At 40.5% G+C, this 25852-nt stretch overlaps 1 protein-coding gene across 2 annotated transcripts in view; it reads left to right on the top strand.

Moving 5' to 3' along the window:
• The first annotated feature begins 259 nt into the window (after nt 1-259).
• Nucleotides 260-25852, top strand: part of LOC139457972 (conserved oligomeric Golgi complex subunit 1-like) — a 66525-nt gene continuing 40932 nt past the window's right edge. For both annotated transcript variants that reach the window (XM_071239326.1, XM_071239381.1), the window contains exons 1-22: nt 260-283; nt 2748-2832; nt 4313-4357; nt 5805-5984; nt 7357-7426; nt 8215-8394; nt 8949-8996; nt 10852-10938; nt 11426-11573; nt 12795-12851; nt 13566-13628; nt 14479-14560; nt 15044-15149; nt 15271-15375; nt 15826-15920; nt 17164-17319; nt 19078-19275; nt 19797-19886; nt 20357-20461; nt 21163-21261; nt 22514-22607; nt 24963-25040. In XM_071239326.1, the coding sequence (XP_071095427.1) occupies nt 262-283; nt 2748-2832; nt 4313-4357; nt 5805-5984; nt 7357-7426; nt 8215-8394; nt 8949-8996; nt 10852-10938; nt 11426-11573; nt 12795-12851; nt 13566-13628; nt 14479-14560; nt 15044-15149; nt 15271-15375; nt 15826-15920; nt 17164-17319; nt 19078-19275; nt 19797-19886; nt 20357-20461; nt 21163-21261; nt 22514-22607; nt 24963-25040 (2193 nt within the window). In that variant the 5' untranslated portion in view covers nt 260-261. The remainder of the gene's footprint in view (nt 284-2747; nt 2833-4312; nt 4358-5804; nt 5985-7356; nt 7427-8214; nt 8395-8948; nt 8997-10851; nt 10939-11425; nt 11574-12794; nt 12852-13565; nt 13629-14478; nt 14561-15043; nt 15150-15270; nt 15376-15825; nt 15921-17163; nt 17320-19077; nt 19276-19796; nt 19887-20356; nt 20462-21162; nt 21262-22513; nt 22608-24962; nt 25041-25852) is intronic.

Below are 25852 nucleotides of genomic sequence, written 5' to 3' on the forward strand. Positions count from 1 at the left end.
CCCCTGATAATATTTTCATATAATAACTGCAAGCCTTGTAATTAATGAAACTATTTTCGTTTTGCTTCTTACATTTAGATTCGAGCGATATACTTTCCCTGTTGTATTCCTCCATCACAACTAGATTCTTGTTGTTGTCTGTGGTCGCTTACAAAGCAACAATGCAAGGAAGCCTTTTCGTACTTTTAGTGTTTATGCCTATGGAAGGGAGTTAAGCGGTGTGTTTTGTTGGTTTAGACAGAGTTCTCCGCCCTTTCCAAGATGGCAACTGACACGCACCGAAGTGAGTTGGCACTTACAAATTATATACACAATTCACATTTCATATGTTGAACAACAACTGCGGGAAGTTATAAGCTGGCTTACACATATTTGCAGAGTGACATTTCGTATCTGATGACAAATTGTTCCCGCTGATTTTGTATTCGATCGCTACTGTCAAGGGCTGTGCTCAGGAACCGGTTTGTAAACAGTAAAGACTAAAGTCTCGACATGATGTACTAAGTTCAATGCAGAACACTTCCAAGTGATATAAAACCACAAAATGTTTGTGTTACGATTTTTGTGTTATGTTCGATAAACAAGACTTTGAATTTATTGTAACATTTTACATGTCAAACATACATTATGATTGTTACATCTGCTTAGTTATGCTTTTAATGATAATCAAAAACTGGTCACAGATGTCAAAGTCTGACAGTTCATAAAAAAATACCTTGCAATTTGAACACTCTGAGTGATCGAAAAAAACTATCAGTCAGCGTTTCAGTTAAGTAGGGACTGTGTTGACGTGTTAGGGAGTACTGAACATTACTGGGCACACTTTTACAAACTTTAACTAGCTGTGTGGAGGGTCGAACTCAGGTTGCAAGCTTGAAGCTAAGCTAAGCTCATTAGCTAATCTAATTAGCCAACACTTTACCACGGGACCACAGGTGGTTAACTGCAGCCTTGCCACGAGTTGCATAAATGCTCATTGAGGATATTGGAATTGTTAATGCTAAGTACAGCACTTATCGAGCTACATTAGAAAAGCATTAATCGATCTAGAATCCTAAAGCTTCACTGTCTGTGGTTAACTTTGTGAATATTCATAATTTTGATGTTGATATCTGGAGCTCTCATTTTACTACAGGAGTAGAACATGAGTTACTGATGTGCTCTATATCAAGTGACAGAAGGTTGATATAAGGATCAGGCCTAGTTTACCATATTTACCGAAATATTTCCATCAAATATATAAGTATTGTCCACCTCCACTACAGTCAAGTCCTGTTAATCCGACATTGTTGGTTGCATATGATTATGTCGGATTAACAAGTATATTGGATAAACGAAATTAGGTAGTATCAACGTTCGTGATAAAAAATTGGAAACTACAAAATAGTTAATGATTCCAAATGTTGTAATAATAAAAGGAAAAAAGGAAATATTCTTATTGTTGTTTTACATTATTAGCGGAATATGTTTTCTAATCGTGCAACCTCTAAAGTTTAACACAAAACCGACGTTCTGACTTGACCAATAATGGGATGTCCTCAGCGCTAGCGAGAACTTGTATCCGATTTAAATGAGATTAAGGTAATCTGGGCATGTGATTTATCATGTTTTGTTTATCTAAAGTAGTACTTGTTTATTTTAAAGCAAGTTTTAATATGCAGCTACTTGCCGACTCGTCTCGTATCATGGGGCTGTGTACTCGCGGGCAGATGACTACGGAGTATGCTGATCACTCTGTCGGTTTAAGAGACTGATTAATGAGTGATTTCAGCAATTCGTTGCAAATTAGGTGTGTTGGAATCGGAGTGCGAGACTGTTGGATTAATGGATCTGTTCCCATCATTTGTGTCGGATAAAGCCGATTGTCGGATTAACGTGTGTCGGATTAACGAGACTTGACTGTAAACATTCCTAGTATGAATTAAAACGTTTCCATTTCCTCTGAAATTACAATAACAAGAAACATTAAAACAATTCAATTTTGAACAATGTTTTGATTTTTTACCCAGTTTGACTGCCAAGGACACATAGTCTGCATTCCTAGATACATCCCTGGAATTTGTGGATCCCAAGAGTAGAATCAATGCATGCCAAAGATTTAAGTGATTTCTCTGACCTAAACCATGTTATGGTTGTACCATAATTTCTTGACAATTTTGCATAATGACCCGTAGATGTGTCAGTTTTCCTTGTGTAAAATAGGCTCATAATGGCCGGTGAATTCCTGGCTCAGAATCAACTTCAAGAACAGTATAATTGTTTGACCTCTTCATTATGGTTTAAGATCGTTGAATCTTGGAACCGGTTGACATGAATCATGTTTGAGGTGGCAGAGAAAGGCAATACTAATCACACATATGATTTGTACTTGAGAGTTTAGACCCGTGAAGATCTGGGGTAGAATTGATCTTCAGCAACCCATGCTTGCTGTGAAAGGCAACAATGCTTGTCGTAAGAGGTGACTAACGGGATTGGGTTGTCAGGCTTGCTAACTTGATTGATACATGTCATCATATCCAAATTGCGTGGATCGATGCTCATGGTATCAATCACTGGATTATCTGGTCCAGGCTCGATTATTTACAGAGCTCCGTCATATAGCTGTAATATTGCTGAGTGCGGCATTAAGCAACAACTTGAGTGTTTAGTGCTTCCTGTGTATATCTCTATCTATCTCTATATCTGTATCTATTAGTTGCATTGGATGATAGTTTTCATCATGGTTACATGACTTATGTCTGTTTCAGTCAAACCGCCAAACGAGATGGACACTAATTCACTTTTTGACAAGATGACGATTGAAGAGATACGTGACACTGAAAAGAAAATCAGGTAAACTCATATGAACATATCCGTAGAAATATTGGGAACTTGACAATCTGTAAGACCAGATTTGGGAGTATCAGGACTCGATTTAGCTACATCGACCATGCACCAGTGCAACTTATTATTGAAAAATGCAACCTAATATCTGTATCTTCATGTACTAAGTGCATGTAGAAAAATTATGTTGTTGGTAACACATTCTTTGCAAATCCTTCAATAGACTGAAATATGCAAGGCAGTTTACGAATCAGATGTTTATTTCATTACGTGATTTTTTTTCATTACGCGACTTGTTAGGTCAGTCAAAATATGAAACCATAATTCTAGACTTTTTAGGCAAGGGTGGAAACTGGACTTTTATAGTCAGTTAACTCCCTTGCCTCGGGAAGATGATCAGATTGTGGAAAACAAGAAATATGTCAAAGCTGTCCTTATAAATTTTGATGAAATTTAACATGTAATTTATGTGGTATCCATTTTTCCAAGCCATATTGGATGTTTTCCAAATTTGGGATTGAGGAAAATAAAATGATTATCCAGAAAATGATTCATGCACAATGAATAATCCAGTAGGTTTCCAGGCTTTAAATCACAGTTAAACATTGTTTTCAACCAATCAGATTGCAGCACACTTTCCATTCACTTTACATTTTATGATCGATTCCTTGGTTGGAAACTAAAACCAACCATTCATTGAATAATTGAAACTGTACGAGTCCCCATGACATGGTAGTTACTCATCCTGCTAGAACATGTGGAATGTGACCCTGTAATGTGAATCTACTGACATGACCAGGCAAATGTGGAATCTAAAACATGGTAAAACACACAATAAACATGATAACTAGTGTGAATAGAAAATGTCAAAGTGTGACACTCCATACCTTTATTTGTTACAATATGATTTTTCCTGTATTGAAAGTTGGAGTTGAGGTTGGCATTTCCTGCATATTTTATAAGACATTTAGCCTACACATGATAATTCTAATTTTTTGCATGTAAAAAAAAATACCCAGCTTACAGTAAATTCAACTGATGTTGTAAATTCATGATGTAATTGTTTATCATAAAATTCCCATTTATTTTAACATGTTGATTAAGTCTGTTCTCCGTTGTGAAACAATGTAGGTTTTGACTGCATTATATACGAAATAGCAGTTTTTCCTGAAACTTGTACCCAAGAATTGGAAGGTCTTCTACTCACTAAGTACATTGTGTTGTGAAGGAATAGAAACAATATCCAAGCAATTTTTGTCACTCAGAAGATAAGATTTATTTTTTCTGTGAAAGTTAAAAAACCCAGCATACCTGTAGCCCTTTAAGATTGTTGCTGACCAGAGGCTAGCAGACTGACTTTAATTACTATTTGTGGTTTCTTTGCTTTTCTCCTGTACATACTTTTGTATTTGCTGTGGTGAATGCTTGAATCTGAGTGCAACTTGTGCCAGTTACCATGGTTACTGATGTATTTTTGTATTCTCCACAGACTGGACATTGAGAAGAAGAAGGAGGATCTGAGAGTCATGGTTGGGTGAGTTGGGGGGCCTTCTGTTTAACCCACCGTCAATTACAATGTCCAGTGTTCATTAGAGGCACAGAAATATTGTGTGGTGAAATGTGAAAATGGGAGCAGTCATCTTGGCACATGTTTCTTTTTTTACAAGCCATAAAATGCCAACCTTATTGTTAATGGGGAGCAGGGAATGGAGTCATCCCACAGATGACATCCTTACCTTGTCAGCTTGCTGACAGGGTTAACCTCTTTGGTCATGTGGACAAGGCGTCCGACCTCAGATCAGAAGGTCTGTGGTTCGAATCCAAAAACGTGACTTCAACATTTTATGGCTGCTACACATGTTTCTTTGAAATTCCCTGCCTGCCAGATGGTGATTGGTCTATGACATTTACTCAGCCAATGATATTGAATGGAGCAATTTAAAAGATGCCATGTGTAATGGAACACTGGTCTGCCAAACTACATCAGCCCAGAATATGTTCTTTTCTTGATAAGCTTCAAGAAGCTTATGGTAATGTGAGGGTTAGAAATTGGCATTAGACTAGTGGACTAAAAAATGTTAGTTTCTACCGCTGTACTGAGAACTGTCCGGACAATGATACTGATAATGAAGGGGGCAAGCAAGATGATGTTTGACGGGAGACTAGATTCAGACTACTCAGTCAAGCTAACTGTTCATTTTCTGATAATCTGGGATAGAAAATAAAAAATATTTCTGGGGATCATGATATTTCTTTTGAAAACTTTGCAGGCCCTACATTTCTTCCTGCATGGTCCACATGTTTGGAGAGAGGTGGGGAGTGGGCCCACTTTGGCTCGGGGTTTGAATGGACACTGAATGTCATTGAAGCTCAAATATTTCAGCTAGTTAGACACCTGTTAATATGGTGAAGATCCGGAGAAGAATAGGTATTCAGCATCCAATGCTTGCTGTAAAAGGTGAATATGCTTGTTGTTAGAGGCATCGGGATCAGGTGGTCAGGCTCGCTGACTTGGTTGATGCATGTCATTGTATCCCAATTGTGGATCGATGCTCATGATGTCAATCACTGGCTTGTCTGGTTCAGACTCGAATATTTACACACTGCCTTCATTTAACTGGAATATTGCCGAGTGCAGCGTTAAACAACACACAAACAAACAACTAGGTGTATAAACAAGGAATGAAATGCATATTTCCTGTAATGTTGGTATTCTGTGCATCGCAGAGAACTGGCTCATCCCCACAAGGACCCAACAAATAGAAAACAATACCTGTTGCCATGGTTACCTTTTAAACATTGTGAAATGTCAATTATGTTTTAACACTGATATACCTGCCCCAGACTAATTTATTTAGGAGGTTCCATGATGTAGCTGGAGATCTTCACTGAAACCATTTTCCACACATCCTGTGTGACCTCCTTGTGTTTGAACCCTGTCAGAAGGGGAGTGATGTTTAATGGTGCTTGAACTCCTTCAGAGAGCGGTATCGGGACTTGATTGAGGCAGCCGACACCATCAAAGACATGAAGACCAGCTCGGAGAATGTGACCCAGTCTATCGGCCACATGGAGGACATGTGCAAACAGCTGAAGCAGAACTACATGGTGCGTGGGGTGTCCTACCACCAAAAGGTCAAGGCCGACAACACCACGGGCAAGTAAGTCAACTGCTGCAGTGTTAGAAATATGTATAAACATATAGCCTCGCTCGCTGTAACACCTTTCATGTTAGTGTCCTGCTTAAACTGCAGGGTAATCAGTGGCTTCCATAAATTCCGTTATTTTCCACACAAACACACATCTTCATGTCATTGGAAATAGGGGGCGATCGGGTAGCCTAGTGGTTAAAGCGTTCGCTCGTCAAGCTGAAGACCCGGGTTCGATTCCTGACATGGGTACAATGTGTGAAGCCCATTTCTGGTGTCCCCCGCCGTGATATTGCTGGAATATTGCTAAAAGCGGCGTAAACCCATACTCACTCACTCACTCATTGGAAATAACATTTCAACAAACCTATAATGAATTACACAAGTGAAACCTGTTATTACGCTATCTGGTAATAATAAGTGTTCATTGTATATCTGGATTTCTATTTGTAATCTATTTTATTGATTATATTCAAATTCTTATTCAATATTGCTTTCATAAATTTTGGCGTAAACGTGTGTGAACTCACCCTTATATATACAGCTACCACAATCAGATTACCACTTTTGACGACTTGAAACTAACATTATTTGACAGAGAAATGATACATGTATCACAAATACAATACTTTGACTTGTTAAAGGACAAATTTGTCAGAAGAGGCGCGGGAGTCAACATATTGTTTTCGCTTGCGAAATAGCAAAACCAATGGAAGACTCTAACGGTGGCTCGGTGGCATAGTTAAAAATATTCACCAATATACCAAAGTGCTATGCTTATGGTTTTTATAATTTGAAATATACATAGTGAAAACTACAACAAAAATAACACGATATTAGAATATATTATTCCTGGTACAATGATAGTTTCAGATACCATTTCTTCCAATCATTGCAGTAAAATTCCTTTAAATGGCTTTATTGAGCATTTCTTTACTCAATCACTAGTGGATCAGGGAGAAAAGCTCTGTACAGATGATTGATATTTCCGGCTCAGTATACGAGACAAGTATTCATGGTAATTTTCATCTTTGCATATAAAACAATGCCTTGAATAACAAGAAAAACAACTGAAATGATAAACATGTCAGTCGCAAATTAAGGAATGACGCCAGTATCTGATAATGCAGGGGGTCATCCGTGGACCTCGGAGGCAGCGTTATCACAAAGGATAATTGCAATAAATTTGTAATCAGATCCGTACGGGTGACTTTTGAAGGCATTTAATCTATTTTACCTGATCAGATATGCTTATTCCATTACATATTTGGAAGTTTATCAGGTAATCAAGGTCAACAGCTTGTAGTATTTATCAAAGAAGTAAGTCAAGTGTACAAACAGATGTGTTCGCACAGTTTAATAGGAGATGTTTGTTTGTTTGCAGGAAGAAGCAAGAGGCTGAGTTTTATGGCGTAGCTGCTCAGATTAAGCTCCTGCTGGATATGCCAGAGAAGGTGAGGCTGAGACTGAAATGAGTGTACTGTGTCCTAGAGCTATCCCATTGAGACCACATTGCCAACAACCAGGTGCTTGTTCCACAACTGATGCTGGGCAAAAGATTCAGCTAATGATTGTCAGAAAGACAGTGTTCTGGTTCATCGTCTCAGAAATGTTTAGCACAGTGGGAATTCTTTGTTGGTGTTATTTGAGCCTACTCAGTTTCCATTCGACCCGTGAAGATTCCCGGGTAGAATAGGTCTTCAGCAACCCATTCTTGCCGTAAAAGGCGAATATGCTTGTCGTAAAAGGTAACTAACGGGATTGGGTGGTCAGGCTCGCTGACTTGTTTGATGCATGTCATTGATCCCAATTGCATGGATCGATGCTCATGATATCAATCACTGTCTTGTCTGGTTCAGACTTGATTATTTACACACTGCCATCATGTAGCTGGAATATTGCTGAGTGCGGCATTAAAGAACAAACCAAATGAGTTTCCATTCAGATGTAGGATTACTGGCTCACTAGACCTGCAGTGCTAAAAATTATGTGTGCATTCAATAGTCTGGACCGATTGGGTTAAATTGTTCCAGCATATGGTTCAGTCAGCTGGCAAATTACTGGTCAGTGGAAACACTGCACTGTTTATGCATTTCCTTGCGATACTTACATAGTGCTGTGGCATACTCTCAAGGAAACATACTGCAGATGTAGAGACAGTGTGTTGACCTGGCTAATAGTGCCATGCACTATACATAGTTTGGAGCTGTATAAGTGGCCTACAACTGTCCCTTGTGTGTAGATCTGGAGCAGCAACGACAGCCGTGACTACCTGACCGCCACCCAGTTGTACCTCCTGGCTCGTCACGTCAACACCAGTCTGCAGCTCAACTCCCAGCGATCAGCCAACATCCTGTCCTGGTTCCCGGTGCTCACCCGGCAGTGGGCCGCCATCAGCCACTTCAAGAACACCATCCTGCAGGTCAGACCATTTCTACATTGGTGACGCATTCATCATTAGATTTTGACTTTAGAGTTGAAGGACACTTTTTCTTGCATGCTTATTTTGAAACCATTGTATATGTGAAAGACATTTTGATTGTCGTATTTAAGCTGTGATTCAAACCACATCCAAGCTTTAGTTGGTTCAAGGAAGATCGATCCATGAAGATCTGGTGTAGAATAGGTCTTCAGCAACCCATGCTTGCCGTAAAAGGTGACTATGCTTGTCGTAAGAGGCGACTAGTGGGATCGGGTGGTCAGGCTTGCTGACTGGGTTGATGCATGTCATCGTATCCCAATTGCATGGATTGATGTTCATGTCAATCACTGGATTGTCAGGTCCAGACTCGATTATATACAGACTGCTGTCATATAGCTGGAATATTGCTGGGTGCGTTGTTGAACAACAAACAAACCAAATCAAGAACTGAAGAACTTAAATACTGATATCCTGTCTAATTCATTTTTACCCATCTGAATTTGTGACAACTGATGCATAGTTTGTTGTGCTGCAACCTGTACGTCTGGTTCCAGGGATGTCGCAACTCTCTGAAGGACTTGGAGGGAACCTACACAGATAAGGTAAATCTCCATCATGGTGACCCTTCTGTCTTTCAGCATGTTTAGTAGAACATAATCTTATTAATGTTGATTTACCTAGGTTAAATCTGTGACTTAAGCCACAAGTTGGAAGCCTGTGTCTCGTAAATGTCTGTTTGGTAAGCTCAGCTAATAACAGTCTATCTTCTGATACTAAGTCTACTGAAAATTATGATGAAAATGAAAATTTCTACCACAATCCAAATGTTAACAAATTTGGTAAATTAGTGATGTGATTGAACAGACTACCGGTATAAAAACTCACCCAAACACCCTTACACACACCCAGCCACCCACCCACCCTTACACCCACCCACTCACTCACCCACCCACTCACTCACTCACTCACTCACTCACTCACTCACTCACTCACTCACTCACTCACTCACTCACTCACTCACTCACTCACTCACTCACTCACTCACTCACTCACTCACTCACTCACTCACTCTGAGAAACATGGTTGAAAACATGATTGTGTACTGCCAATACACAGGTGAAACGTGGTGTTAACATGTAGTCCATGGCACAGATTCAAGATGAATATCTCAAAACATTCATGAGACTTGCAGAATCAATTCTGCCTTGGCACAAATTTAATCTATTAAATAAAAGTAACGATTGATCAGGTCAACTGCAGTTTTGACCATTTCTCATGATTCACCTCATATGAATTTTTCTATGGTGTAGTATTTTATCAAATGTATGAGATTTCTGAACTCTTAAGTTAGATGTATATATACTTTAGCAATTGAAAACAAATGATTTTATAACGTGTTTAATTTGGGGTCACCATTTATTGCTAAAGTGTGACAGTATTTTCTTCCTACCATTCTTTTGATAATTGAGTGTTACCATGGTGATTAATTTAAGTTCCCATTTCCTATGAAGGGTCATCACCTGTTGAAGGAACCATTTACAGACTGTATAACTAGGTCTCAGTAACAGGCAAACCAAAACAAAAACAAAAATACTCCAACTATTTCTAATACCTTAGCACGTACAGGTAGTACTACTAGCTTTTATAAGGTTTGGGTAAATTGACCAATTAACTTTATTGCATTTTTATGGCATTAGAGCTTTTTTGGTGAGCGTCTTAATAGTGGCTCCCCACACTGAAGTGCTGCTTGCGTTGTCCACAGTTGTAGCTGGTAATTCGAGGACTGTTACAAGGCATCACTGTGGTGTAGATGTTGACTGTTTTTGAGAACCTTATTAACACAGTAATACTCAGGCTTCTCTTTTCTAGATGTGCTTTGTTGTGCTGGTGTATGATTGTTTACATAGGTGTTTGTTTGAATAGCTGTGATGATGAAACCGAAGTGATAAGGGGCTGTTAGACATTGTTATGAAGTTATCAGATGTGTTCATATTAATGAGGACCGCCTCTGTGGGCTAGTGGTAGAGCGTCAGCCCGGAGAGCAGAAGGTCGGTTGGCCCTCACTCACTCACAAGCATCTAAGGCTTCAAAAAAATACTTGTCTCGCTTAACAGATGTTAAGAATGTCACTAAGAAGGTGAATTATTGATGTTTCATAAAAATCAAATTATGTTTTTTCTTGATGACTTCACTGATATCCGTCACAATTACACAGTCACATGAAGAGAATTAAGGACATGCATACCTTGTTTGCAAACATGGGTGTCATTACCGATTTTCAGTACTCCTTTCACAGCTATTTTCCTTTTTCTGCGAAAGGGAATTTGTTTGGGTTGATAATCAAGTTATTTTCTAGCATTGATGTTGTATATTATTAATCCATCTATTGTATTTGTTCTCTTTGATAAACTGATGATGTCAATGGGTATATATTTTTTTAAAATTTGTTCTTGCCAGCAAATAGCTGAGTTCCTGTGTTCGATCCTACTTTTGGAAGACAGCACCCCCAGACAAGTCTTCAATGAGTTCCTTCTTGCCAGGACTGTGAGTAGTTACCATGGTTACACTGACAGCATGACATTTCCAAAGTAACGCCCTCATGTGCCCACATTGGTTGATTATTAAAATTTTCTAAATGAAAGAGATGAACTGTTGATTGAAAAGGGTAATAGATACATAATATGGTAAGGATAAGGCCACAATATCATTGCCTTTATATATATGCTCTCAAAAAGGTTGGTATATAATATGGTAATGCCACAATGGCACCGCCCGTTTGTTTCCTAGAAAGGGTGGTAGATATATGATATTGGTAATGCCACAATGGCACTGCCTGTTTGTCGCCTAGAAAGGGTGGTAGATATATGATATTGGTAATGCCACAATGGCACTGCCCGTTTGTCTCCTAGAAAGGGTGGTAGATATATGATGTTGGTAATGCCACAATGGCATCGCCTGTTTGTCTCCTAGAAAGGGTGATAGATATATGATATTGGTAATGCCACAATGGCACTGCCTGTTTGTCTCCTAGAAAGCCCTGCAGCAAGCCCTCCACACTAGCCTGCATGGGAACATCAAAGACCAGGTGTCCTCGGTGGTTCGCCTCCTCATCAACACCGTTCACCAGATCCACGCTGTCTTCTACAACACCGCCATTGCAGGGGAGAAGGAAAAAGGAGGTGATGAATGTTTCTTGATGCCGTGACTTGTGTAGTGGGACTCACTCCCAGATGGCCACTGTCAGTTTGTCGACTTTCATTAGTAGTGGTCTGTTACTCTGTCTGAATGAATTGGATGATGATATCTGTACCCTGAAGTCAAAGTGTGTCTCTCAGGCGCTGCCTGCCTCAGTAAAACACCCTGGCATGTCATCAGTGAAAAAGTCTGACTTGTAATCAGTAAAACATGCTGACATGTTATCTGTAAAGCACACTGGTATGTTATCAGTAAAACATCCTGGCATGTCATCGGTAAAACAGCTTGACTTGAAATCACTGAAACATTCTGACATTTGATGAGTAACAAATCCTGGCATGTCATCAATAAAACAGCTTGACTTGAAATCAGTAAAACATGCTGACATGTTATCTGTAAAACATCCTAGCATGACATCAGTAAAACAGCTTGACTTGAAATCAGTAAAACATGCTGTCATATTATCAGTAAAACACCCTGGCATGACATCAGTAAAACAGCTTGACTTGAAATCAGTAAAACATGCTGTCATGTTATCAGTAAAACATCCTAGCATGACATCAGTAAAACAGCTTGACTTGAAATCACTGAAACATGCTGACATTTTATGAGTAACACATCCTGGCATGTCATCAATAAAACAGCTTGACTTGAAATCAGTAAAACATGCTGACATGTTATCTGTAAAGCACACTGGTATGTTATCAGTAACACATCCTGGCATGTCATCAGTGACACAGCTTGTCTTGAAATCAGTAAAACATGCTGTCTTTATATCAGTAAAACACCCTGGCATGTCATCAGTAAAACAGCTTGACTTTGAAATCAGTAAAACATGCTGTCATGTTATCAGTAAAACATCCTAGCATGACATCAGTAAAACAGCTTGACTTGAAATCACTGAAACATGCTGACATGTTATCAATAAAATATGCAGGCATGTCATCGGTAAAACAGCTTGACTTGAAATCAGTAAAATATGCTGTCATGTTATCATTAAAACACCCTGGCATGTCATCAGTAAAACAGCTTGACTTGAAATCAGTAAAATATGCTGTCATGTTATCATTAAAACACCCTGGCATATTGTTAGTAAAATCCTTGGTCATGAGAAAGAGTCCTGCTCATTAAAACACTTGTAGGAATAGTGTTGGTTATTCCAAGTTGTGTGAGCATGATGAGTGAGATGGTCCTGTTTGTTGCAGGGCAGTGCAATCTGCTGTCGGAGATCCTGGAGCAGGTGCTCAACAAGTCCCAGGAAGGTAGGATGTCGTGTACTTTATGCTATCTACATGATTTAGAAGTGAATTGTTTTCCTTGGTTGATTCTGGGGCAGATTCTAGATGACGAAGATGTCCTGGCCTGTTTTTGTTCATGGTGCATGGGTCGTTGCATATTATTTTAAATTTAAATTATTTTTTTGTGTGTCACTCGATATTTTTTATTTCTATTTGGCATGATTTGTTTGGGTTTGTTGGTCGAGTAGGAAGACATATTATTGACTACAGGTTTGTCCAGTCAATTCGTGTAATTATTTTTTAGATTATTGATATGTGATTATTATATCGGATTGGGTGCTGTCCTTCTGTCCGTTCATCTGTCCATCCATCCATCCATCATGTATCGTTTCCGGCATAACTCAGAAACGTTTAATATTTTATTACAAAAGCACCTGCTGAACTGGTTCCTTTTCATGTTTTGGTATTTCTAAAAAAATATTTTTTGTGTTCCATGTCAACAACTGGACTCAAACACATGTATGGTTCCTTTCCCTGGCATAACTCGGTAACTGTTTGATATTTTATTATGAAACTTATTATGTATTAAACACATGCTGAATTGATGCCTTTTGATGTTTTGTTATTTCTGAAGGAAATATGTTTTGTGTTTCTTTGGCAACAAATCGGACTTGACCTAGGCTACTGTATATATGCATATTGCTCAGCTAGCTGAAATATTGATTGATACATTGACAGCTGGGGGTTTGCTGAGCCTGCAGGGATCAATATCAGCCAAATGTCTGCCAAAATCTGTCAAAGGTATGTCATTTCCCAATCAGAACACTTTCTTGTGTTAAGTATAAAACATGCTATTTTTTATTTTGATAATGACTAACAGATAAAATTATTTGTATAATGTCTTGTTATTGTTTAGCCATTGTTTACTGGAGGTTTTCTGTTTTAATTTGACACTTTGTAAAATGTTCATATTTGTTATGACATTTGTGTGGTTGAATACCCTGTACTTGTAGTAATGGTGATTAAGTTTATAATAACTGACAGCTGTGATGTCGTAATGTTGAATGATAGAATCACGGAATACGTATAGACACATGTATGTTCATTTGTACGCCTGTGGGGATTTCTGGTAAGAATATAGATGCCCAGAGTTGACTAAATGGATGGTTAGTCATGTAATCTTTTCTCAATTTCATTGATGCTTATGATGTGAGTCACTGGATTGTCTGGTCCAGGATTGATTATTTAGAACGCCCTCATTCAGCTGGAATATTGCTGAATGTGGTGTTAAACAACAAGAAAACAGTTTAATATTTTCGTTGACATAATGAAAGTTAAATAATTATTGAACATATTTCCATGGATTGTATACTCACTGCCAAACCAAACCTATGGGGGTTCCGAGATTGAACAGATCCTAGCTATCTATGCTGGTCGATAGATTTAATGGTGGTCAGACTCGGAGACTTGGGGTTAGGGTTGAGTTAGGGTACCACGATTGTGTGGTATCAATCACTGACCCCAAATCAATTGCTTCCAAGCTGCTATCATATAGCCAGAACTTTACTGAGTTCAGCAACAAACAACATCATGGAATGATGTAGTATTCTCCATTCAGATAATAGATTGTATACTCGTTTCCCCCTGACAGACTTCCGTCCTGTGCTGAGAAGTGCAGGGTCCACAATATCCTCCCAACACATCCAGGACAACTGCCAACAGTGGATCAACACGTAAGTTATTTCCATAATACCGTATTGGACGTAATATTTGCCAAGGGTGCTCTCAACATTAGAAATAGGGGTCTCTTATTAGAATATCATTTTAGTGAGAAAAAACCCAGAGTTGAATGATTGTAAATTTTGTGGTTTATGCTGACAGCCTGAAATGATAAAAAGAAAAGTATTATACATGACAGGTATATTTTTCAGAATTTATTTAACCATAATAAAGTGTGTATATAAAAAAATAATAACGCGAATAAATAAGTGTACATTGATCAATCGGAAGGGGTGCTAATTGGGATGGTTCACAAGCCAATATACTAGCAAAAATCGCTGAGGGCGCTTATTAGAGCGGGATGCTTATTACGTCGAATATGGTACATGTATATTATTATCAACACAAAATCCATGATAAATTTTGACGATTGTTAAGGAATGTTTGATTCATTGTGCGGAGGTCGTCCTGATGCCTGAATGTCTGTGTGTCCCCAGCTGCATCAATGACATCAAGTCTGGGGTGGGGAAACTGCTGGGATTTGTCAACACCGTGAAGCGCCTGGCAGACATCCGAGACTCACTGTGGGAGCTCCTCACTCAGGTATAGTTTTCTTCCATACAACGCCAAGTATAACAACATCTAACACGTCACTTCCTTTTCTGTGTAATTCCAGCCATGACGTATATGCATGTGATCAACTCCCAGTGTTTTGTGTTTGCAGGATGGGGATGAGAGTCAGTGGGATTTGATCTGCCGGAGAGTCGTCAACAAAACACTGCGTGTCTGGGGGGACTTCCTGCAACCACTCTTTGTGGACAGGGTCAAGGTCAGTTCTGATGTCCTCAAGACTACTTTCCTTGAGACTCTGTAGTAACAACCCAGACAGGCAGGGCTTTTGGGGAGTATTTGTTCTGAAATTAAGATTAAATAATTATTGTAGAAATAGTTCTACTCCTGATCAAAGAACAGTACAGATTGGAGCAGCCATTTTATTATTATATCATACAAAGTATGCCTCATTTAATTTTTTAATTAAACAAAAATCAACAAAAGTGGATAATGTGACTTAATTATTTAAAAAATATTTCCTACTATTTTTATTACACTTGGAACAAACCAGTAACAAGGAAAAAGCTGTCCTTTTGGTATGTTTTTAAAAACAAATTGCTTGGAAACAGGTACTGCTTGCAGTCTAGGTTAGTATATTTTTCGGTATGTTGTTTTAGTTATGAGATTCCATGAGGTAGTAATGTTGTTTTCTCCATGTTGTTTGTAGCAACTGATCCAGTATCAGCTTGAGACAGCAGCGGAACTCACCAAGCGGAATGTGTCCAAGGTGATGATCGAACTCACCCCGGACACCAATGACAGGTAGGTGCCATGCTTGAAGCATCTTCCCGAGGCAAGAGCGTTAACTGACTTTCAAAGTCCAGTTTCCACCCTTGCCGAACTAGCCTGGAATTCCTAGGCTCGATCGTAGCACCACCAGTGGCTGTTATGAGTTATGTCCCTTCTATGCCACTCCTATGGACCAATCAGATTCCACCTCTCGTATCACTTGCATTTGCTTCAAATAAAATGGCGGCGCCCAGTCAATTGATAATCAAGATCTATATTGTGATAGAACAGGTCTTCAAATCATGTGAGCACCTTGATTAAAAACATGAAAAGATTTGGAAAATATCTGTGGACGAGTTGGCGGTGCGCATGATTTGCAAATCTCAATTTCGTTGCACGATTGTGATTGGACTATGCATAGACTCGTTACTCCAGGCAAAATGTAACTCCATAATACCAGCCTAGTTCGGCAAGGATGGAAACTGGACTTTTATAGTCAGTTAACTCTCTTGCCTCGGGAAGATGTGCTTAAAGTGGCATTAAACCCGACTCACTCATTTGCTGTCATGGACACTGCATGTCATGGAGCGCTGCCTGAATAAAATGCCTCTTGTGACAGAAATGTTGTCATCATATATGAAAATATATACATGCTAATTGTACTTACGTGAACTTACGTGAAGACACTTTGGCATCTGATTTCATTCCTGATAATCCAGATACATTTCTTTTCACATTTATGAATACAAGTAAACTTCAAAAAATAGAAAATCTCAACCACTTTGTCTTTTCACATCAAATATTTTCACACTCATTGATAACAGTTAATAAACAGTAATAACCAGGGTCTTGAGTGTGAAAAACTACTGCTAACATGCTTCACTGGGAGAGAGAAGAGTGATGTCATATAATTGTGACTTCATGGTAACCCATGACGTCACAATGGTCTGCAAAGCATTGCGATGCAATTTCATTATTGATCTTACGCAAGTGATATCGCCAGTGGACATCCAGTCTTTGATGATAAAACGCTATAATCATCATGACCATAACAATACGCAAAAAACAGTTATAACAAATTGTAACTTTCATAAAAATCATGGGTCGTGAAATATCCATCTGAGATATGTGTCAGATAATGGAACATGATGTTGCCATGTGGAAGATACGGATAGGTTTTCTGTGATATGACGATGGCAAGAGTGTACCACTAAACATATATTTCGAATTTATGGAGAATAATGTGTTTTGACGACCTTCCCTTCATATTGTCCAGCTCGCTGCAGCACGAAACGAACCTGGCCAGCTATCTGTGGACTGAGTCAAGCGGAGACATTGCTGCCAGCTCGGTGTGGACCCCCTCCAACAAGAGTCTGGCTGATGGTGGGGGCCTCATCCTCAAGGCCCGGGCCTTTACACCGGCAGTACAGAGGTAGGTACAGATCTACTGGTACAGAGGTAGGTACAGTTCTACATGTACAGTGCTACTGGTACAGTTCTACTGGTACTGGGGTAGGTACAGTTCTACTGGTACTGGGGTAGGTACAGTTCTACTGGTACTGGGGTAGGTACAGTTCTACATGTACAGTTCTACTGGTACTGGGGTAGGTACAGATCTACTGGCACTGGGGTAGGTACAGATCTACTGGTACTGGGGTAGGTACAGATCTACTGGTACTGGGGTAGGTACAGTTCTACTGGTACTGGGGTAGGTACAAATCTACATGTACAGATCTACTGGTACTGGGGTAGGTACAGATCTACTGGTACTGGGGTAGGTACAGTTCTACTGGTACTGGGGTAGGTACAGTTCTACTGGTACAGATCTCCTGGTACCGGGGTAGGTACGGTTCTACTGGTACTGAGGTAGCTACAGTTCTACTGGTACTGGGGTAGGTACAGTTCTACTGGTACAGATCTACTGGTACTGGGTTAGGTACAGTTCTACTGGTACTGGGGTAGGTACTGATCTACTGGTACTTGGGTAGGTACAGTTCTACATGTACAGATCTACTGGTACTGGGGTAGGTACAGATCTACTGGTACTGGGGTAGGTACAGTTCTACTGGTACAGATCTACTGGTACTGGGGTAGGTACAGTTCTACTGGTACTGGGGTAGGTACTGATCTACTGGTACTTGGGTAGGTACAGTTCTACATGTACAGATCTACTGGTACTGGGGTAGGTACAGATCTACTGGTACTGGGGTAGGTACAGTTCTACATGTACAGATCTACTGGTACTGGGTTAGGTACAGTTCTACTGGTACTGGGGTAGGTACAGATCTACTGGTACTGGGGGAGGTACAGTTCTACTGGTACTGGGGTAGGTACAGTTCTACTGGTACTGGGGTAGGTACAAATCTACATGTACAGAGATAGGTACAGTTCTACATGTACAGTTCTACTGGTACTTGGGTAGGTACAGATCTACATGTACAGATCTACTGGCACTGGGGTAGGTACAGTTCTACTGGTACTGGGGTAGGTACAGTTCTACATGTACAGTTCTACTGGTACTGGGGTAGGTACAGATCTACATGTACAGTGGTACTGGTACTGGGGTAGGTACAGTTCTACATGTACAGTTCTACTGGTACTGGGGTAGGTACAGATCTACTGGTACAGAGATAGGTACAGTTCTACATGTACAGTTCTACTGGTACTGGGGTAGGTACTGATCTACTGGTACTTGGGTAGGTACAGTTCTACATGTACAGATCTACTGGTACTGGGGTAGGTACAGATCTACTGGTACTTGGGTAGGTACAGTTCTACATGTACAGATCTACTGGTACTGGGGTAGGTACAGATCTACTGGTACTGGGGTAGGTACAGTGCTACTGGTACAGAGGTAGGTACAGTTCTACATGTACAGATCTACTGGTACTGGGGTAGGTACAGATCTACTGGTACAGAGGTGGGTACAGTTCGATTGATACAGAGGTAGGTACTGTTCTACTGGTACAGAGGTAGGTACTGTTCTACTGGTACAGAGGTGGGTACAGTTCTACTGGTACAGTTTACATTTATGTTTAGGCATTTCATAATGACATACCTGCATGTTCTAGCTGTTCCAAGCTCAGTTTGAAAGCTTTGAGTGACCAATGTTCATTCTAAGAAAAGCAGGCTTTTAGGTTGTTCATGTTCATTATTATTCCATGTAGTGACATTATGTTGAATATTTCAGCTTATGTCGGCACATAGACGACAAGCTGAAGAATCTTCTGGAGGACAACAAACCCTACCTACAGGTGGAGGAGGAGGAGGAAGGGGCCGGGTCAGGGGTCAAGAAGACCCTGGACACTCCGGGCCCCTTTGATAAGTATGGAGACAGCATGTTGATACTGACCTACGTCCAGTCCGCCAGCACCACGGCCGTCCAGGAGTGAGTAGGCATCCAATGTTACACGATTTCAACAACTTGTAACAAGTATGCTTAGTACATGATAATAAGGCAAAAAGTTCTTGTTTGTGTAACCCATCATCAATACTTCGAGGGGTGGGTGTGTGGATGGGTGTGGGCTGGTGGGGGGTTGGGTAGGTATGGGTCAGTGGGCGGATGAATGGGTGTGAGTTGATGGGCGGGTGGCGGGTGTATCAGCTAAGGGAGACAACTCTTAAGGACAAAAAGGTAATTCACTTGACCAGTGATCAGCCTGCAGCTTTCATTTATCCAAGGATAATTGTAGGATAATTATTATTCTAAACTTTTAGTAAAATGTTTGTACAGACTTTCATATGATATGTATATATTCATGCATGATCATTGATTATTTCTTACAGATTTTTTTAATGTCAGATAGGGGGGCTAGTTTGTTTTGTCACAGGAATGGTTGTGATTGAAGTATTATTTCTCTTCAGTGACATTCTCAGTGTGTGTCTGTAGCTGTTTGTGTTTCTTCACAGTGTCTTGAATTATCTCACAGAGCAGTTAAAACTGTGGCAGAAATCATTTGAAATTCCTGATCCAACAACGAACTTCAGCACGGAGAACAAGTAAGTTTGACTTGTACACAGGGACAGCACACAGAGTAACATTTCTCTGCTACAGTTCCTTGCTCCCAGAATAGCGTAACTAACAAAGCATCACAACTGCCTTTGACCAGATGGCAGTTCATCAATGACAAGTTAAAATATTAATACTTAACATGGATGTCACGCTACACTATCGACTGAATTGATGTAAAACAATAAATAAGAATACTGTTAATCAACTTTTCTATATGTTTTATTCTGAAGCATACAGTGCATGAATTCAGAAAACTTTCATATAACCAATGAAATCACAATTGTCTACGGGGAATTGTGATGCAATTTCATTGCAGCAATATTACCAAGGCAATAGCGCTTGGTCTCAGTAATATCTCCGATCGAAGCTGTTGGGGTAATAAATTGTGATACTGCTGCAACAGTAAACATGCCCTTCACGGTCACTTCGATTAAAATATATACACATTCAATTTCAGAATTCTTCTGGTTGGAAGGCTGTGTTCAGCGTTGGCCGAGTTGGCCCCCCACCTGCAGCAGTGCATTCTGGGGCCTGTGGTGTGGCAGAAGTCCGACACAGTCAGGTAATACCGGCACAACACTGATTGGTCTGGTCCAGTGTGTTTTATGGCGGTAGGTAGCCTAGTGGCTAAACTGTTGACACGCCATGCAAGAAGCTTGGGTTCGATTCCACATTTTGCTACAATGTGTGAAGCCCATGTCTTGTGTTCGTCACCATAATATCGCTGGAATATTGCTAAAGTGGCATAAAAGCAAATACTCACTCACTCACTCACTCCAGTTTGTTTAAACTGCAGGACAGTGTGATTCAGCTGATTTAGGTCTTTGAAACGGCTTTGCTTGAAGAAGACAGCATAACTAATGAGTTTGTGGTCAGAACATGAAAACTGTAAGTGGCATTTGAAGCTGTAGTAGCAAGACAGTTTTAACCCATGGATTTCAAATTCTTTGTTCTTCTTTTAATGCAGGGGCGGTCGGGTAGCCTAGTGGTTAAAGCGTTGGCTCGTGACGCCACGTCGAAGGCCCGGGTTCGATTCCCCACAAGGGTACAATGTGTGAAGGCCATTTTCCGGTGTTTATTGCTAAAAGCGGCATAAAAACATAATCACACTCTTTCAATGCATGGTTTCTTTTCAGATTCTAATACGTTTATATACAGTTGTCTAAAGTTTGGCCAAGTTGTGTAGTACGACTGATGTTTAGATATATGGTAGAAGCTGCTGTTGATATCTTGCTATATGTGGTTGACATGTTCCCCTTACAGGTCTGTGAAGAAGGTCAGCAAGTCTTCCAAACAAACGGAACATCCCGAGTGGGCAAGTGTCAGAACAAAACTAGACGAGTGTAAGCTCCAGGCCTATAAGTAAGTAGACATATATGGAAGGAACCTCATTACACTGTTGCCTTAGTTACTGGCCTATAGACCATTGCTTCAGATTGCCAGAACCCAGGGTCCCTGGTCCAAGAAAACAAATACCAGCATTCGTGTCTGAGCAAAATGGGGTCATTGGTCCCTGAAACTTACATGATGACCTGTGTCTGAGCAATGTGGGTCCATTGGCCCCTGAAACATACATGACGACCTGTGTCTGAGAAATGTGGGTCCATTGGCCCCTGAAACATACATGATGACCTGTGTCTGAGCAGTGTGGGTCTATTGGCCCCTGAAACATACATGACGACCTGTGTCTGAGAAATGTGGGTCTATTGGCCCCTGAAACATACATGACGACCTGTGTCTTAGCAATGTTGGGGGGGCACGGGTGGCCCAGTAGTCTAAGGCGCCGCGATTCGCTGTGCAGAGTTGCGTCCCTTGGGCACGCCAGAAACCTATGATTGTGGGTTCGAATCCCGGTTCGCCCCGATTATGTTTCTAGGTTTGTCAGCACCATACCCGTGCTCGTGGGTTTCACCGAAGTGGTAAACGTCTGAGACCTGCATCACTTCGGGCTTTCCTCCCACATTAAGCTGACACGCCGTGATATAACTGGAATAATGTTAAAAGCGGCGTTAAACCCAACTCACTCACTCACTCACTTAGCAATGTTTGTCCATTGGCCCCTGAAACACATACAGGACCACTTGTGTCTTAGCGATGTTGGGTCTATTGGTCCCTGAAATACATGGACTACTTGTGTGGACATCTATTTCTTTAACCTAACCTCATATTCACTTGACAGGCGACTGGCACTTGACCAATCGTGCTGATTGTTGTCGATGATTGATCGGTTTTCCTATTCAGATGCAATGATGAACAATATGTGTCCATAATCTATTATGTAAAAATAATCATTAAAAAGTATTCTTTGGTATGCTTACACTTCAACATTTTTGTCATCACTATTCAACCAATCAAGTTTTTTCATTTATGGGAAAATATTCCCCCCAAAATGAGATCCTGGTTAAAACAGACCTGGGTTCTTTAACATCGTTTGTCGAAAATACAGGGAAGAATAGCAACCGATTATGATGGATGACAGATTTGTTAACTGTGCTAATGACCAATGATCCGGGATAAATTCCCAAGTGATTTACTTACAATTGTATTAGATACCCTTATCACAATGTTTTAGCAATAATCAAGCTTATATAAAGATGAAATTGTCGCATTTCAGATTCTGGGTTGACCAAATAACAAAGGTGTCAGTGTCTGAGTTTTCGAAAGCCTTACATGCGGAGAACCTCAGTTCTGTTGTCGAACATGCCACGGTAAATATTCCCAGTGACAGAGTGCTATATACTAAAATATAGGTAGACCTGTGTGGGCCTCTATAGTGTGAAGTTGACACAACTTGTTGTCTATTATATTCACTTAATTCACCATTTGATAACTACATCAATTTTGATATTCTGATGAAAAAATGCTGCAAATTGTGTGTAGATAGCCATATGGGACAATTATATTGTTAGTGATAATTTAGTATCATGATTATATGGATATAATAGATGCTTGGTGTATTATATTGTCCAAAAATACAGAAAGAAGACCATGTTACAGTTTCCCTGTTGTACTAACAGTTTCATTGACACATTATGAAATAAATATTTTATTTTTAGCAATATTCTAGAATTAGAATTACACATTGACCAATCTTTGAATACAGTTGAAATTGTCCAAATAATTATGAAGGATCAACATTATTATTCAATTGTCCACATTGACAGGATTTCACTTTATATGTGAATGATCAACAATAAAACCAAACCTTTTTGAAAAGACACAGTTGATGCTATAGCTATGTAGAGATGGGGTGGGGTTGGCATTAAGGGTGCATTGTGAAGTCAGCTATGTAGAGATGGGGTGAGGTGGACATTATTAGTGCATGGGGAAGTCAGCTGTGTAGAGATGGGGAGAGGTGGACATTATTAGTGCATGGGGAAGTCAGCTGTGTAGAGATGGGTGAGGTGGACATTAAGGGTACATGGGGAAGTCAACTGTGTAGAGGTGGGGTGAGGTGGACATTATTAGTGCATGGGGAAGTCAGCTGTGTAGAGATGGGTGAGGTCGACGTTAAGGGTACATGGGGAAGTCAGCTGTGTAGAGGTGGGGTGAGGTGGACATTATTAGTGCATGGGGAAGTCTTCTGTGTAGAGATGGGTGAGGTGGACATTAAGGGTACATGGGGAAGTCAGCTGTGTAGAGATGGGGAGAGGTTGACATTATTAGTGCATGGGGAAGTCTTCTGTGTAGAGATGGGTGAGGTGGACATTAAGGGTACATGGGGAAGTCAGCTGTGTAGAGATGGGGTGAGATGGACATTATTAGTGCATGGTGAAGTCAGCTGTGTAGAGATGGGGTGAGGTGGACATTATTAGTGCATGGTGAAGTCAGCTGTGTAGAGATGGGTGAGGTCGACATTAAGGGTACATGGGGAAGTCAGCTGTGTAGAGATGGGGTGAGGTGGACATTATTAGTGCATGGGGAAGTCAGCTGTGTAGAGATGGGTGAGGTCGACATTAAGGGTACATGGGGAAGTCAGCTGTGTAGAGATGGGGAGAGGTTGACATTATTAGTGCATGGGGAAGTCAGCTGTGTAGAGATGGGTGAGGTCGACATTAAGGGTACATGGGGAAGTCAGCTGTGTAGAGATGGGTGAGGTTGACATTATTAGTGCATGGGGAAGTCAGCTGTGTAGAGATGGGTGAGGTTGACATTATTAGTGCATGGGGAAGTCAGCTGTGTAGAGATGGGTGAGGTTGACATTAAGGGTACATGGGGAAGTCAGCTGTGTAGAGATGGGTGAGGTCGACATTAAGGGTACATGGTGAAGTCAGCTATGTAGAGATGGGGTGAGGTGGACATTATGAGTGCATGGTGAAGTCAGCTGTGTTGTGTGTTGTAGAGATGGGGTGAGGTGGGCATTATGAGTGCATGGTGAAGTCAGCTGTGCTGTGTGTTGTAGAGATGGGATGAGGTGGACATTATGAGTGCATTGTGAAGTCAGCTGTGTTGTGTGTTGAAGGGATGGGATGAGATGGACATTATGAGTGCATGGTGAAGTCAGCTGTGCTGTGTGTTGTAGAGATGGGGTGAGGTGGGCATTATGAGTGCATGGTGAAGTCAGCTGTGTTGTGTGTTGTAGAGATGGGGATGAGGTGGACATTATGAGTGCATGGTGAAGTCAGCTGTGCTGTGTGTTGTAGAGATGGGATGAGGTGGACATTATGAGTGCATGGTGAAGTCAGCTGTGTTGTGTGTTGTAGAGATGGGATGAGGTGGGCATTATGAGTGCATGGTGAAGTCAACTGTGCTGTGTGTTGTAGAGATGGGATGAGGTGGACATTATGAGTGCATGGTGAAGTCAGCTGTGCTGTGTGTTGTAGAGATGGGATGAGGTGGACATTATGAGTGCATGGTGAAGTCAGCTGTGCTGTGTGTTGTAGAGATGGGATGAGGTGGACATTATGAGTGCATGGTGAAGTCAACTGTGCTGTGTGTTGTAGAGATGGGATGAGGTGGACATTATGAGTGCATGGTGAAGTCAGCTGTGCTGTGTGTTGTAGAGATGGGGTGAGGTGGACATTATGAGTGCATGGTGAAGTCAGCTGTGTTGTGTGTTGTAGAGATGGGATGAGGTGGACATTCAGGAAGAGACTGAGGAGGGGAAGAAACACAGCTCCAAGATCATGGTCCCCATGCAGGTGAGCTAACTTACATCCCTGAGCTATGACATGCGTGCAGTGCACTGTCACTCAGATGTAGTGTTAGAATCATCACCTATTTGTGTTGCGGTCTAACAAAAGATGGAATGACTGATGCATCACAATTGGTCATAACCTCTGGCAATACGATTTAGAATATATCATAGCTAAAATGGATAGAATTATCATTAAACCACCCGCATGTTATCAGAAATGAGTGGGCTGTAACTTGATAATGCTCTCATATTAGAGAGGCCATATTAGAGAGGCCATTATCACGTTCGTTGCGTCATATTGATCTTCAATAGTGACGTCATCTGTTTTGTTCTACGACGTTTCCATATTTGTGAAAATGGGTCAGTGACATTCATTGTGTGTTGCTTGCAGTAAATGGTCCAAAACAGATATTGTTGTTTATTTTTATTTTATAGAACAAATTCTATCCATTTTAGCTATAGTAACGGTAACGCTATTTTTCAGGGCATTATCATTTGCAGAAGCCCTTGGTCTTTTCAACTTCCCTCCTTCGTTGGGCAGTTAATGGAAGACCTCAAGCTTCTGCAAATGATAATTAATGCCCTGAAAAATAGTGTTACCCTTATAGTTGACATTGATGCTAAGCTACTCAATTGATTGTATCAACCAACATATAACATGAAAAAATATTATGACTAACTGACTTTTCACTTCGTTTTGATCCAAAATACACCTTGCTTAAAGAGACATGATGAAAACATTGCCATCAGACAATAATCAGTGCTATGTCACCTCCCTATCAGCTTCTCCGGCACTATACACATCTTGGACTTGGG

Source organism: Haliotis cracherodii, unplaced genomic scaffold, assembly GCF_022045235.1.
Source record: "Haliotis cracherodii isolate W230 unplaced genomic scaffold, xgHalCrac1.p SCAF_1, whole genome shotgun sequence".
Taxonomy (NCBI): Eukaryota; Metazoa; Mollusca; class Gastropoda; order Lepetellida; family Haliotidae; genus Haliotis; species Haliotis cracherodii.